The 16,360-nt window shown below is 40.0% G+C and overlaps 1 protein-coding gene across 1 annotated transcript; it reads right to left on the bottom strand.

The window, feature by feature from the left end:
• Positions 1–1,651: 1,651 nt before the first annotated feature.
• On the bottom strand, positions 1,652–8,535 carry ctsd (cathepsin D). Its single transcript, XM_082530334.1, has 9 exons — positions 8,352–8,535; positions 5,880–6,036; positions 4,574–4,697; positions 4,312–4,430; positions 4,039–4,238; positions 3,535–3,657; positions 2,673–2,817; positions 2,460–2,558; positions 1,652–2,192 (listed from the first exon to the last, which is right to left on the bottom strand). The coding sequence occupies exons 1-9, from the start codon at positions 8,411–8,413 to the stop codon at positions 2,031–2,033; spliced, it is 1,191 nt and encodes a 396-aa protein (XP_082386460.1). The 5' UTR covers positions 8,414–8,535; the 3' UTR covers positions 1,652–2,030.
• Between the last annotated feature and the right edge of the window lie 7,825 nt (positions 8,536–16,360).

The following is a 16,360-nucleotide window of genomic DNA, read 5'->3' as shown; positions in this document are numbered from 1 at the left end:
TATTCACTTGATTATCATGTATTTGTATGGTTTCAACATTGAAATTTCAGGAACTCAACCCCACATTGCAACACAAATTACCCATGCTAAACACCAGACACCCCAAAGTGTCGCCTGGTTCTGCTTTTAGCAGCAGTGAGTAACTTCTTTGTGTAGAGCTGTCATCATTTCCACACACAGTGTTTATGAACTTTATGAAACTAAAGCGGTTTTGTTGTGATTCCAGGTTGAGAAAATGATTTGATGGTAAAACTTTATCTACTGAGTACTAAACAGCTGTAAAGATTTTATATGTGTATTTATTACTGCTGTCAGTGTTAATCTCATTAAAATGACGTTAACGCTATAACCGCATTAACGCGGCAAATCTCACCCCATGCGTGGGGCTGCATGGCGCTAACACTTTAACGAGCTAACTGTGCTAACGCGTTGACGCCGTGCAGCCCCACGTGGCGTTAACGTTATTTTAAGGAGATTAATGCTGAAAGCACTAGTATTTATATGTATTTATTGAGAATGTTGGTTAAAATAACTACTTTTATGGGGAAATCTATGGTTTATGTATAGCTGATATTTTGTACATTATAGTGATTGATGTAAAGCACTTGAGGGAATAATAAAGTTTGAGTCTTGTTGGTTGTCGCACATTTTTATTCACATACTATAAAACCATCTTCCTGTACAGGGAAGTGGTTTTAAGAGGTCCTTAATGGAGATCTGGGGTCCAGAGAGTTGAAGGAGTAGTAATTCTGGGTTTGTCAACTGTGAGCTGAGGGAAAATATATATGTTCTGTTTCAGAAAGAGAGTTAAGCTAAACTCCGAGTCATCTATCTGGGTAATAGACTCTGTAAACCTAAGCTACGTACTGGCAGCTTTTATTTGACAGGTTCCTCTGATTCCTGCCCTCCTTCAGGCAACTGACTGACATTTTGCAGTTTCTTATTCAGTTAATATCAAAGCAACAGTTTTATTAATCTGTGGAAATGTGTGTCTTTACAAACATAATATAATTTAGATGATTTTTATATTTAACATATTTGCCAACCGTTAACTCAAACTACAGCTGTCAGCCTCATCCACGCGCTGGAATATTTACTATACTATACTGTAGGACTCAGTTAATAAAACAAGGCTTATGGACAAACACTGATGAACCTTTAATGGGAAAACACCTCACACTCCTGACATGTTGTTTGAGAAGATGTGAACGTTTGACAGTGAAGATCGGTGTCAAATGGTAAAGAAAGCTGTACTAAATGTAGTTTAATTTGACTCTTTGATTAGTCTGGATGTGTTCCAAGCTAGGATTCAATAAAATGCTCTTAAACAATTTTGAAATGTACAATAGACAATAGTGCTCAAAGTTTGAGCTTCAACAGCTCACCCCCTGCATATCACCAAATTCCTCAGTGGATTAAACTGGAGGCTTTGCTTCATACTTAGCCATTGTCATGATGACTCATGGTGAAGCACCACTGGCGATGGCTTACAGTTAGCATCCACAAACGCCCTAACTCTGATCTGATGACGTAACACTTTTCAAAACAGACTTTTAGACAACAGGTGGAAATGTGTACTTTTCTAAAACTTACAGAGACTGTGTCTTTAAAAGAACCACCCAAAATCAATTCACTCAAAACACAAAACGGATCATATTTTAAAAATTGTTTATTGAAGCTAGTCAGATTAAAAGACACACCTATCAGTAGTAGATACCATCTTCCTCCCAAAAATACAAATTCAAAAGTTCTTTTTAAAACAAATCCCTGATTAAAAAAGAAAAAGGATCACTTGAATGGGCAGGAAATTTATAATCGACTGCTCTTAGACACTTATCACACAACTCACGAAGTATCCTATCTGCTTCTCCTGCTCTTGGAAATCTTACATATTGTTCAGATCAGTGCATTTAGTCTATTCCATAAAATCTATTGCTCTATACCGTTTGATTGCAAAGCAACAGAAAACGTGTGCAGCTTAGATTTGTAGCGTTGCACTTGGACATGCTCCTCAAAAGTGCAGGATGGGCTCATTTGGATTTAGCAAAGCCCACCCTGTTGTTGTCACGATCGAAGACTGTGTAGTACTGGCCAATGAAAACGTCTCCCAGAATCCATAGGGGCCCAGCAGGTGGAGGGATGTCCAATCCCATGAAGCCACTTAGACAAATAGTCTTCCCAGCCTGACTCTCCTAATAGGAAGACAAAGATAAAGTCAAGAACAGGTGAACATGAAACGACCATCTTTTACATAATTCAGAGAATCTGAAGCGCTCGTGAGCAGGAACGAGGAAAACAAACTGATCCCTCCTCAGACACGAAGCCAGCCCTCTGCCGGTTGTGCTAAATCCAACAAAACTGCATTTGTTTGGACTTTAATGACGCGAAACACAGTCACAGTGTTGTTTTGTCACATCAGATGGGGACGCTCTGCCGCCCTCTGCTGGAAACAGTCTCACCTGGAGGACATACTGCTCTCCAGTCAGAGTGTAGCTCTGTCCGCCTACGTTGAAGGTGATGACAGGCAGCGATGGGATCTTACTGCAGTTCACCAAGTACTAAAACACAAATTTCAACAACACTTTGTTTTGTATTGTATTTGTGTGAGTGATGTTTGAAGGATTTTATATCACAGTGTTATTCAGCAGATTAAAGGTGAGGACTGCTCTCACCTCTCCCTGGATGAGCGGGATGGCTCCGATGGCCTTCTGCAGGGCCTTGACCTCGGCAGCGGGGCCAGTGATTAGAGAGGTCCCAGTGTCTACGATGGCCTCACAGCCGCTCTTGCACAGACTCAGCTGGCTGCCAACTGTCATCCTGTCAAACACATACAAAAACATTCACGCTACACGAAGACACTCAACTAAATGTCCTAAATTTTAATCACTTTGGAAGAAGTGATTCAAACACGTACTGACTGAAACTCCTTCAGACTGACCTGTTTGACCAATTTGTGTTCATTTGCTGTCCAACATATTTCAGACTTCAGGTACTGATGCAACTGTTTTAATAACCATTAATTCAATACGGGATGCAGGGGGCTAAACTCTGTCATAGCTTACATGAAAGTTAATTTCAATTTCGGTGGGTTTTTGGTGATCAAGCTGGGCCACCAGATATCTCGTTCTGTCCAAACAAGAACTAAAAATCAAAGATTAAACTTCTGATGATGATGATGCAAAACAAAGCAAAGCAGTGAATCTTCAGACATGAGACCAGAAATGCTTGCTTAGCAGTGCCTAAATTAAACAGTGTTGTAATGGTTAATCCCCCCACATGTGCTAACTGATGCTAAAATAGAATTATGTTTTAGTACTTGAATGTTACGCTTGATTCATTTCTGACATCTGGAAGCAGTCCAATGTGCCACATATGAAAACATGAATTTCAGTAGTTTTTAAACACGGTTTTCTTGTTTTTAACGACAGGTGGTCTGATAAGTTTGTTAAACACTCGATAAACATTTTTCAGGTGAATGTTTTATGCATCGCTTCAGAAATTAAGCACGTATGAGTACGATATCTGAGCCTTTACCCATCCATGTGGACCTGCCAGTAGGCCTGCCGGCTGATGTTGGCATAGTGGAAGTCACCGTCGTAGTATTTGGGGTCGGTCCCTCCCAGGAGCAGCTCACCACCAGGTTCTGTGTCAGGGTTCCTGATGAACAGCAAGCTTTGATATTAGCACCTGCCCAAGTGTTTGTCTGAAAACACTTAATCTTAAAGGGAGAAACAGTCGTGTGATTTTCTTGTTATGTAAGAGATTATCCATTCAGACCTTCAGCAGCATACAAAACACTCAGTTAAACACAGCAAATATAAAACAAATAGCAAAAGTACCAAAAACCTGGCACTGACATTACCCACAAGGCTCACTGCTTCACTAAAAACACTTGTTTGTCCATCTTGGTCTTTTACAGCTGTGTCCCGTTCACACTAACCAGCAACACGTCAACATAAGGTTAGAAAACATGAACTCTGAGCAGGTCACTCTGCAGCCCAACACTCTGAGCTTGAGCTTAGAAACGGCTGCTCTCACCTGTTCAGGTAGAAGGAAAAGACGTTCTTCTCCACCTTCTTCTGGTTCATGATGTTGTCAAACACCGGAACCACCCCATCCACGGAGATGCGCGGGTAGGCCATGCCGAGGATCCCGTCGAACTTTGCTGCGATGAAAGCGACGCCGGGTTGCTTGATGGCCTCTCCAAAGATCTGTTTTTCTATTGATATGTCTCCAATCTGAAAGAGCAGGACGAATAATTAGAAGGAACTGACTCCGACTATACACTAATGTGGGACCGCTGAAACTTACAGTGCATGTATCCTGACTGAGGTAGCCAGACAAACTGCCAGATCCATACTGAATGGCAAAGGAAGTTCCATTCTTCACATATGTGCTGGATTTTGCAGAATTATATTTGTGGTGAAGCCCTGAGAAACAAAAACACACATTTTAATCCGTCTCTGTAATCTGTGCTTTGTTTGTTCAAACAAATCTTCTTGTGTGATCACAGGTAATCTGATTCTGCACGGCAACGCCATGAACGCCTTGTGTTTTGGAGCTGATAACTTACAGCATGCTATGTCGAAGAAAGAGCAGTGAACAGAGGGCACCCATAGGTTGGAGGAACCCGTGTCAAACACCACGGTAAACTTCTGAGGAGGCGTTCCCAGGGTAATCTCGCCATAATACTGGGCCTGGATGGAAAAGGAAGAAATCGATCAGTTAGCTGAGCTGAAAGAAGAACTATGCAGCTGATCTTCTGTTATAGTAACCTAAAGAGGACCAGGTCTACAACAAAGTCTCATCGTACATGTAAAAGTGAGCCAGCCTGTTTTTACGTCTGTCAGTATCAGCACATGTTATTAGGACGCAGGTCAAATAAGAAGTGAGTCATAGCAGTAAATCAGCTGCTACACAAAAGAAATGACTACCCCATAAATTCAGGACATGAAGCAAACTTCCATTTCATGTGACACAAAATCTCTCAGATCGAAACCTTCATTGCAAAATAGTGTCAACATTTCTGCCCAGTCACTGCGGTCACACAACGCTTCCTTTTTCTGAGCAAAATGTAGAAGTCACGTTCCTTTGATTGCTCCAGTGATTGATTTTGGCTGTTCACAGTTTAGGTTTGTCTGTGAAGACTCTCACGTTTCAGCCTTGCAGGGACACAAATGTCAAACTATGACGGAAAAGCAGCAGGAATACTAAAACTCATGAGCAGACAGCAAGCAGCAGTTTTCTTATGATAGATAACAAGAAGACAATTAATAATTTCACTTTTGGTTTGATTATATAAAAGAAAAACCATTTAAACCTCCCTGTTTTCTGGGTAGATTAGGCTGAAACTAATACAGAGCAACTGTCATGTTATAGATTCGTCCTGTTATAACGGTTATTATTAGCTTTAGTTTTTGTTTAAACCTTGATGTTTTTGGTCTACTCAAAATTGTAAGTCTGGTTTTTGTGTCTCTTTATAACCTATAAAAGCTGACTGAGTATTTGAAGACAAAAGAACTGATTCCACGATGTGTTGAGTAAAACAGTGCTAACCAGTCTTCTGTAGGCTCATTAGGATCCTGCAGCTTCCAGATCAATGAGTCAGCTGTCAGATAGTCCCTGTTCCTCTTGTGTCTCTCAGTCTCTCACTGTGAATCAGCCTTGTTAAAAAATATAATGTGTTTGCTGGGAATGACTCTGCCTGACAGACGAGCCTATTTTTCCAAACTGCTGGAGGATTTACAGAGGAAGGCTGAGGCAGCCACAGCACAAGAAGACCTTTGTTGTGGCTCTCCCTGCGAGGGTTTTAAACTTGTGAAAAGTGCATTAAGGAAAGTGAAGACTTTAAGGTTGCCAGTTTGGAGAGTGACGCTTACATCAAGGTAGTTCTTAAGGGTTTCTGGAGTGGGTCCGTTACTCGAGGGGAAGCCAAAGTTGTACTTAAGGGAGTGTTTGTCAGCCACAAGCTCCTTGATTCCTTTCCCCGAGTCGGTCAATTCACGTCTGATGGAACGGAATTTCTTTAAGGGAATTCTGGAAAGAGGAAAACAAAATTAGACTGCTCTGTTCATTTGCAGTGACATAACACAAGTCTGAATGCCTAGATCTGTGATCTGCAGAAATGTAACATTTCGTGTTCAGTTGGTTCAGAAAGTGTGGCGACACGTTTAGAAGCACACCAAAGCTTTAGCCTCCCTGTGAGCTTAGCCGTGAAGGCAGCTACCTCCTGGGCCTCCTGAAAAACTCCAGTTTCTGCCTTCACAAAAGATTTACATAAGTTCCTTTTTTTAAATCAAAAGAATAAATCACTCATTATGATTCTGTTAATTACTAACATTAGGGGTGAAGCCACTTTCCCCAGTGCCAGCACTATAAGCTGTAGCCAGTAACTGTGTGCTGTGGCCTCACCTCTGCAAATTCAAGCCCCTGAACTGCACCTGTTGCCTGTATTTGTGCTCTTGGAGTATTTTCTACATTTTCATGGAAACTCTGTGCTTCAGTTTTGGTGAGCGATATTAGTTCAACTATTAATCCATTACTTAGCGTTAATTACCAGAGAGAGTTACATCAGTACAACACGACTGTACTGATGTACAGTCGATGTTGTGTGGGGTCGAACACAACATCGACCCCACCCTCAGGTCGATGTTGTGTTCACTTTTAACAGTGAAGCTCAACCTTCTCTGCTCACACTGCACAACCACAAACAACCTGCCCAGTGACAATTTTAAAAGTACGTCTTCTATCAAGTTTAAACCACGGGGAAAAAAAGAGAAAATCTTCAGTCCACTGAGTTTCCTTTGTGAAATATTAACACATTTTAATACTAACGCCTCGCAGATAAGGAAGTAGCAAGTGGGCCACATCTTATCTACAAAATGTTCTGCAACAGGGCTGCAAAAATGTGCACCACCCATAAGGCAAGCATGACATGATCAACTTTAAAAAATATTTCTTCTGCCCTCTTGAAATGAAAATGCTAGTAGGGTTCATTGCTTCTGTAAATGTAAACTAGGCGTAAACCCTTCTACTGAAAGTCCCTCTATTTTACTGTAGCTATGCAGGAAACAAACATGTGACCCAAAGGCTTCAGGAAACACTAATCACCATCTTACTGCTACGCTTAAAACCAAGACGTACAACAAAATCCCATACTGAGTTTTTAATGTTCATCTGACAATTAATTACCAACAACAGAAAATCTGAGAATGTCAGAAAACAGGCTGTCGATTAACTCTACTCAGAATCTGAGCCCTGCTTAATTTAATGTATAATTTAAAATGGATAAAAGTCATTCTTCTCAATCTAAATATTCCAAATATTCCTTTATACTACGTATTAAATACATGTGACTTCACCTATCACATATAATTCTTCCATGTTAGCCCTAATTTAGGTCTAAATTCACACTCAGTAATAATGTCTTATTATTATTATTCCTACATTTATTCCTATTAACGACAATGGTACTAATATTAGTAGCAGTAATAGATGTGGTAGTAAGTATAAAGGAGGGACCGAGAAATTCGATTTTCATAAATACCAAAACCTGTTTTAATACTGAACTAGTGGGCTTACTTTGTTCTTCAACTCACGTCTGGGATCATGATTTTATGGCAGTAGTTGTTACTGAATAGGATTGTAAATATATTTCTTTCAGCATTCCTTCATACCGGCACCTCCCTCCCTATATATTCATCTATAGATCTGTTTGTGTTATAAATATAGTTTTCGTGTCTGTCTGCGCATGTCTGTTCAGCACTTATACACTTATTATTATTAGACCCAAAGTAAACACAAAGACATTTAGCTTCACTGTGGCGCTTTTAACGGCTCCCAGGCAGGAAGAAAAACACCTGTAACAGGCACAGTCCGCACAGTAGGCGTTTTGACATGTTAGTGCAGATAAAGCTCAGGTGTATTAATTACAGCTGTTTTCAATTTGAGAGCCTTCTACACGCCATGTTGTTCTACCGGCCAACCTAGTTTACTTTACCCGACGAAAGTGAGCCATAATAAATGATTAATTACGTCTGGATTTTCTGGAAGCGTCTTTGCTTTCCGCTGATAAACAGCTGTGTGTTTGGACGACGGGGGGCACAAGTCACAAGACCAACAGACAAAGAGAATACCATGAGCACACGGGAGACGATGCGGGCTTGTTAGCTAAAACAAGCTGAATAAATGTAAGAATAAAGCTGGCTGCCTGCTACCAAAAACAGCTCCTATGAAGCACAGCCTGACTGTCGCGTATTGCAGTGTTATTCATGGTAAGTTGCATTACAGACGAGCTAGCAGTGAGTCCAGCCGAAATAACAGGAGGCTAACAAACGGAATATTTCCCTTACCGCACCAAGGCGTCGTTAGTCAAGGCTAACGCTGCGATGACAAACAGGAATAAGGACCTCATTGTAACGGCTGGAAAATCACAGAAACACACTCCACAACAATGACTGAGCACTTCGCCTTGTTGACCACAAACAGCCGACTTTAATCAGCTGACGGTAGTCACCTGCCCAAAAATGAAGTCACATCCGGTTTTTTACCGGCTTGTCAGCGGAAGTAGAAAGTTTTAATTTTTAGAGAACCGGCTCTTTCGGCTCCAAACCGACTCTTCAGGTTGTTTTGTTGCTTTAATTAATTAATTATTAACAATAATATAAAATTATGCACAAAAGGAATTACTAATGTAAAAAAAAACCCGTGGTTTTATTTATATATGTTTATATCTAAATATATACAGTGGTCCCTAGAGACAAAACACGTACAAACTCAAAAACACATTTCTAGTGTTAACTGAACTTCCATAACAGCTGCCTAGATCCCTTAAATTACACAGTTGGAAGCATATGTGTGTTGTTTGTGTATTTATACACAAGCACTCATGTATATTCAAATAATTAAAAAAATGTAAATGTTCATTTACCTGTTATTACCACACACCAAATCCGGTCGTTGGTACGTCCTGGCTTGTGTAGCCACTAGGTAACAAAAGCTCAAAACTGCCCCTAGCATCCTGCACTTCTGTTGTGTTACTACGTGTTTTGGAGTTTGTACGTGTTTTGGAGTTTGTATGTGTTTTGGAGTTTGTACGTGTTTCGGAGTTTGTATGTGCTTTGTCTGTAGGGGCCACCGTAAATATACTTTTATTTATTCACTCCACATAAAATGTAATAAATAAATCATATAATACAAAAACCAACTATTCACAGTTCAACTTTTAAGTATTAAAATTTTCAGCTTTTTCCTTTTAAACAAATTTAAAGTGAAACAACACAAAACACCGCAAACCACAACACAATTAAATATAAATATGAAAAAATATGAAAACAAAAAGAACATGCACATTCTCTGTCATATGGGCCTGCATGAATAAACTTTCTGAATCCTTTATCATCTGCAACTGAAAATAGTTGTGGATGATTACTATACCTTTCTAATGTGACATTGTTGACCCTGGCTCTCTCTCTCCCTCCCGCTCTGTTCCTATGCTACTGCGAGTGTAACTACCGCCCCTCCCCCCTCTGCTCAGCGCAAAGCAGAAGGCTCGCGTGCGGAGTGAAGCGGGGAAAAAAGTGAGAGAGAGGGTGAGAGAAAGAGAAAAAAAACCCCATGGCTCTTGATAAGGAGCCGGCTTGCGTCATTCACTTCAAAGAGTCAGCTCTAAGAGCCGTTTCGTTCGCGACCGACACATCACTAGTAAGTACTGAAAGGATTAGCCGAGTGTAATATATTGACTTTTTGGTGTTAATTACTCATTAAGCACAATTTTACAAAAAATTGTAATTTAACCTTACATTGTGCTAGTCCTTTTAAGCATATCAGTTCACATCTTTACAGAAGCCATTCAAACATTAAGAAATAATCAGACCTTTACTTTCAAACAAAAGGTTTTACAGTTTGTGAATGCTGATGGTCAATCACTGCTTTTTGAGCAATCAGACCATGAACCAGTCCTCTGACTGTTGGAACGTGTCACAAGACCCAACATGAAACCACTTCTGCATATGTGTTGTAGAGTCGGCATTGTTTTTCCCTCAAAAATGTGTTAAGGTGCTTTTATATAAAAAGTGATATGAACAGTACTCTTGGAAGTCACATGCTAATAGTTTTTTGTTTCAATCTACAATCACAAAAAATCTCTTTTGGCAAAACCTTTGAAAACAAATCAAAACTGTTTTGTGCTCAAAAGCACTTGGTGGTGTCACTGCCTCCACACAGCTAGTAAAACTAACACTACTGAGCATTCATTTACACACTACATATTACAATATACTATTTAAAACGCAGTGTTCAGCACATGCAATGCAGGATTGCCAACTTCACATGGCTGTCTTCTAATTGTACAAAACATTTACAAAATTATTTGCAGAATTTCTGAAAAGATTCAACAAGTTTGTAACAAAGATCCTGCTAAAACAAAGTTGTTCATTTTTTCCAAATTAATTATTCCATTCACATATTGAATCATTTCCATCCATCAGTTGTACAGTTGACCATATGTGTTTTTCTTTTCCAGTCTTTCATCAATAAAGATTTAAATGAGTGAATTTTTCCCAAGGGTGTGAGTGTGTTATCGGTTTCGTATGTTTGTCTGTTTGTTAGCAATCCAGTGTCCAGTTTTCAAGATATTTCAAATCTTGTGTGATAGCAGATAACAACAATAATAGCAATGACAGCTCAAGTTGATTTAATTCTGGTGAGGTCAAGGTCACATTAAATATGAAAATTAGTAAAAACTTTATGTTACCCACAGTTTGTTATTAATTGTCTTCAAACAGTATACTAGGCCGTGGGGGGCATAAGTACCCAGGCTGGCTAAGCATTTGACCTTGACCTTCACTGTTAGTGCCCAGGATCAAAGTTGACCTTGGAAAAAAAAATCAAGAAAGCTTATTAAATAATATGTCATATGAAAGAACATGAAGCGGGCTGTACAACACAATTTTTATTTTTTCTGCATGACTCCCTACGACATCACAGTTTCACAATAACAGGCTGACATCATCATACTGTAATAAAAGTATGAAGCAGCATCAAAGTTTTTTTTATCACTTTTACATTATCTCATAGTCATATTAATCATAGTAAATGTATTTTGTTTTCACTACAGTTCAGACAGGCAACAAGTAAATTACGCTGGTATCAGATTTTTACATTCTGCACAACCCCAAATAATCCTTCACAAATAAATTATATATTGGAAAAATTAATTTTTCTCAATTTTATCTCCAAATGCATCACTCTCTTTAATTTCTTAGTTTATTTATAGCTGGACAATAAAGTGAAATATTTTTTTCATAGTTTATTACAGGACTGACATTTCTGAAGGCTTTTGTTATAATTTATTTATTCTTTTGTAATAATAGAAATCTATTGGACACTGGCACAAACACTTATACATTTTTCTGCCTTGCAAATCATTTTATCCTCGGTCTGTAGCTTGAGACGTGACACATTAAATCCTTTACTGAAGGTCATTGTTGTGTCAGCTGGAGAATAGGGGCTTAGTGGGATTCCTGTAATGCCGACGTTTGGCAGCTAGTGGCTTCCTCTCCCCACAAATCACAGACCATCCAGCGTCTGCTCTCCCTCTGTGTGAAATCAAACCTTGCTGATGAGCTATTTTAAGATCACACAGACACAGACAGGCTCTTTCTTCTTGTCTAACATAGTTGCAGCACATAGTAACAAAGAAAATCCAACATGTAGAAAATGTTACAGCACATAGTGAGCCTTATTTATCATAACCAACACTGTGTCCTTCTCATTTAATAAAGCTGCTAGGAAGATCTTACGACATTATCATACTACATCAACTATAAGAAGTAGTCTTATTATTGTAGGGTCTCCCTTACAATATAAAGCACCTTGAGGCGACTGTTGTTGTGAGTTGGCGCTATCTATATGTAATTGAACTGAATTGAAAAATAGTCTTTTGCAATGCAAGATGTAATCTACATAAAATCTGTGAATGTTTCAGAACTCCTGTAAATAATGTTAGATGATATTAAAGGTCAAACAGAAATAACGAAAAATTCTGTGAACTATAATTTTTAACTGATAACACGACTCGCTTCTCAAATGGGAGGATTTCAGTGGCATGTCACCCCAGAGTAAGATGACGATTTCTAACAAATGAAGATTTCTTCATTTGTTAGAGCAGCTGGAGAGCGCTTGAGAGAAACTGTAACTGCATTACTCCCAACATTTTATACACCAAATCCTTCATTTATAAACAAATGTAAAACTTCATTTTGAAATGACTTTTTATCCGAGTTTGAAAAAAACAAACGGATTCAGACACAAGTCTGAGTTGTCCTGCGCATGTGTCTTGCATTTTGCATGCGACAGTCTGCAGAGCGTTACGCTGGTATTATACTGTAAACATTTAATAACAGCACAGCTGTTGTGCAGTCAGAGCAGCACAACAGTTGTGCTGTACGTCTGCTTTGGTCTCTATTTGGAATGTTACCATGTTACCATTTTGCCATGAACACTGTTGTTACAAAGTAAGGAAGTACTGCTGCTGTGTTGTTGTATGACAGCTGGATCCTTCAGTGTTTCAGCTCTTATGGTTTTGTGCTTTCAATCTATATCAATCATTTAGATTGGGCTGAAGTCATTCACAATACAATAGACCACTGGTGCATAACTCTTATATCTCCTCTCCTGCCGTTCCTGCAGTTTCCTTTTCTTTCTTTCTGTCTTGGTCTGTGCTTGATTACAGGATTGCAGGTGTGCACTACAGCCTGAACAGCAGCAGTGGCAGCTACTTTTACAATCAATTCTCTTTGAATTGTTCTGCCCCACCGCCTCATCTTTGCCAGAACGTAGTCTCTGCTGTAGCAGTCAGTTATGGGTCTAGCCTTTTGTCAATTATGCTGATACTATTTTGCAATGCTGGCAGTATCCATGCCTAACAGGCCCTGATTCCACACTTCTTGGAAACCCTGCTTGGCACACCTCTCCTTTTCCCCCTTTAGCCTAAGACCTGTAGTTATACAATTTTCTCTAGTCTAACGGAGGTTTAGTGGTTCTGATTTTGATCCTTTGCTTCTTTATAGCATGTCTAAAAACAGATGTTTTTCTCCCAGAGCAATGGACATTTTCCTGAATTAAACCAATCTGCTATCGGAGACTTTGTTCTTTAAATGTCATGGCAGCGAGTGTCTGCCAGATGCCATAAAGACACCCTCAGCAGGGGTCCTCAATCCAATAATTTACACCAGACTATCAAGTGCCATCTTCCTGCTGATGTTTAGCATACTGCTCAATTGTAAATATTATGCTGTTTATGTATTTCTGAGCCAAGGCCAAGTTTTTGTGTTGTCTTTGTGGTTAAACAGCATTAAAACTTTTTTTTAAATTCTTGGAACTTCAAACACAGTGGCACTTCCAAGAATGTGAAAGAAACGTTTCTACTACACTGACTGTGATTGCAGATTTCAGCATCAGCACGAGATGTCAGCATCTATTTCCAAGATATTGTGGAGTTACTTCAGGGGAGCTGCATGTCTATAATAATTGTGATGACTGAACATGACTGATAAATGTACTCGCTGACACATTGGCCTTAACACTTTCATGGGGTCGCATTTACACCCAACAGGCTGTGTTATTTGTGTTTTTTCAGTAAAATGCATGGGGAAATACCCCACTTTAACTTGAAGATTTAAGATTGGGTGGGCCCTGTGGGATGTTCTGTTCTTTAAGTGGGCTGCAGCACACTTGACTTTGGGAATGGTGAGTTCATCATATACAGTGGCTTACAAAAGTATTCGGCCCCCTTGAACTTTTCCACATTTTGTCACGTTACAGCCACAAACATGAATCAATTTTATTGGAATTCCACGTGAAAGACCAACACAAAGTGGTGCACACGTGAGAAGTGGAACGAAAATCATACATGATTCCAAACATTTTTTTACAAATAAATAACTTAACAGTGGGGTGTGCATAATTATTCAACCCCTTTGGACTGAGTGCAGTCAGTTGCACATAGACGTTGCCTGATGAGTGCTAATGACTAAATAGAGTGCACCTGTGTGTAATCTAATGTCAGTACAGATACAGCTGCTCTGTGACGGCCTCAGAGGTTGTCTAAGAGAATATTGGGAGCAACAACACCATGAAGTCCAAAGAACACACCAGACTGGTCAGGGATAAAGTTATTGAGAAATCTAAAGCAGGCTTAGGCTACAAAAAGCAATCATTCAGAAATGGAAGGAGTCTGGCACAACTGCAAATCTACAAAGACAAGGCCGTCCACCTAAACTCACCGGCCGAACAGGGAGAGCGCTGATCAGAAATGCAGCCAAGAGGCCCATGGTGACTCTGGACGAGCTGCAGAGATCTACAGCTCAGGTGGGGGAATCTGTCCGTAGGACAACTATTAGTCGTGCACTGCACAAAGTTGGCCTTTATGGAAGAGTGGCAAGAAGAAAGCCATTGTTAACAGAAAACCATAAAAAGTCCCGTTTGCAGTTTGCCACAAACCATGTGGGGGACACAGCAAACACGTGGAAGAAGGTGCTCTGGTCAGATGAGACCAAAATGGAACTTTTTGGCTAAAATGCAAAACGCTATGTGTGGTGGAAAACTAACACTGCACATCACTCTGAACACACCATCCCCACTGTCAAATATGGTGGTGGCAGCATCATGCTCTGGGGGTGCTTCTCTTCAGCAGGGACAGGGAAGCTGGTCAGAGTTGATGGGAAGATGGATGGAGCCAAATACAGGGCAATCTTGGAAGAAAACCTCTTGGAGTCTGCAAAAGACTTGAGACTGGGGCGGAGGTTCACCTTCCAGCAGGACAACGACCCTAAACATAAAGCCAGGGCAACAATGGGATGGTTTAAAACAAAACATATCCATGTGTTAGAATGGCCCAGTCAAAGTCCAGATCTAAATCCAATCGAGAATCTGTGTCAAGATCTGAAAACTGCTGTTCACAAACACTGTCCATCTAATCTGACTGAGCTGGAGCTGTTTTGCAAAGAAGAATGGGCAAAGATTCAGTCTGCAGATGTGCAAAGCTGGTAGAGACAGACCCTAAAAGACTGGCAGCTGTAATTGCAGCAAAAGGTGGTTCTACAAAGTATTGACTCAGGGCGCTGAATAATTACACACACCCCACTTTGCAGTTATTTATTTGTAAAAAATGTTTGGAATCATGTATGATTTTCGTTCCTCTTCTCCCGTGTGCATCACTTTGTGTTGGTCTTTCACGTGGAATTCCAATAAAATTGATTCATGTTTGTGGCTGTAATGTGACAAAATATGGAAAAGTTCAAGGGGGTCGAATACTTTTGCAAGCCACTGTATATGTGAAGTAGACAAAGTCAGACAGAGACCAAAGAGAAACCTTTTAAATGGAACGAGTCATCACTGAAACTTGCAACAAAGACTGTTTAATATTGTCAGCATTTTTGAATGTTCCACGCAGGCAAATCATGTGATTCCAAACTGCAAAAATTACTTCCTGTTCTCAGGGTTGAGGGAAAGGTCTGGAAAATCATGAGAAAACGTGATAAAACAAAGCAACAAAGAGGAACGTGGGTCTTAAGTTGAAACTAACCAACATGCATGAGACTCTGTGAACAAACATGATTGCAACAGCATGCTTGTGCTTAACTGCTGATTGACCTGAGTCACTCTGCTTGTGGCTAATACGTAAAAGTAAGTACGCACAGAGTGCACACAAACTGATTCACACATCAACAAACTTTTTTACCAAGGCAAGGCCTTCGGTGCCTGCAGCCAAACCAGAGCGTTGGCTGCTTTGCTCCAGTTTAAAGACGTGTTAATGCTGCAGCATGTAGTTACAGTTCACAGAGATGTGATAACAGCTTCTAGAAGGCTCTGTTCTATGAGTGGGTCTCACAGTGGCAAGCTCTCAGTTCTTTATTTTAGTCATCACATAAAAACAAATCTGCCAGCAGATGGGCAGAAAACGAAGTGAACTGGCCAGAGACGGAGTGACTGAGTAATGAAGCACAACTGAGTGGAACAGAGGAAGTTTGGCTGTGGAGTCAAACATTCAGTGGCTGGGATCTGGGACAACAACCTATAAATACACACAGAATGTTTGCACAGTGAAAATGTTATAGGCACTAAAAGAAAAGTGAGAATGCTTTCATAAATAATGCAAGGATTATCTTTTACTGTGAAGTAAACAGAAAACGTTGTGGAATTAATATTTGACTAGAGATCTTTTGCCTTTAAAGCAGCACCAGCGCTCCTGGATACTTCGAGGTATCTGGCAGACAACTTGTTCCAGCACCTAGGAAGACACATCTGTTGTGGATTTAGGCCGTCCCACTGTCTCCTGTAATCCAAGAATGACTCCATA

Source organism: Aulonocara stuartgranti (assembly GCF_965226115.1).
Source record: "Aulonocara stuartgranti genome assembly, chromosome: 1".
In the NCBI taxonomy this organism is placed as follows: Eukaryota; Metazoa; Chordata; class Actinopteri; order Cichliformes; family Cichlidae; genus Aulonocara; species Aulonocara stuartgranti.
The sequence above is the reverse complement of the archived record's forward strand: the minus strand, read 5'-3'. Positions and strand labels throughout refer to the sequence as shown.

What these genes read in the sequence shown, in the direction of transcription:
- ctsd (XM_082530334.1), bottom strand. Translation starts at nt 8,413, where the DNA reads ATGAGGTCCTTATTCCTGTTTGTCATCGCAGCGTTAGCCTTGACTAAC. An exon ending in TTTCTTCGACATAGCATGCT is followed by an intron (nt 4,431 to 4,573) that starts GTAAGTTATCAG and finishes TTTGTTTCTCAG; the next exon opens with GGCTTCACCACAAATATAAT. An exon ending in TCAGTCAGGATACATGCACT is followed by an intron (nt 4,239 to 4,311) that starts GTAAGTTTCAGC and finishes CTGCTCTTTCAG; the next exon opens with ATTGGAGACATATCAATAGA.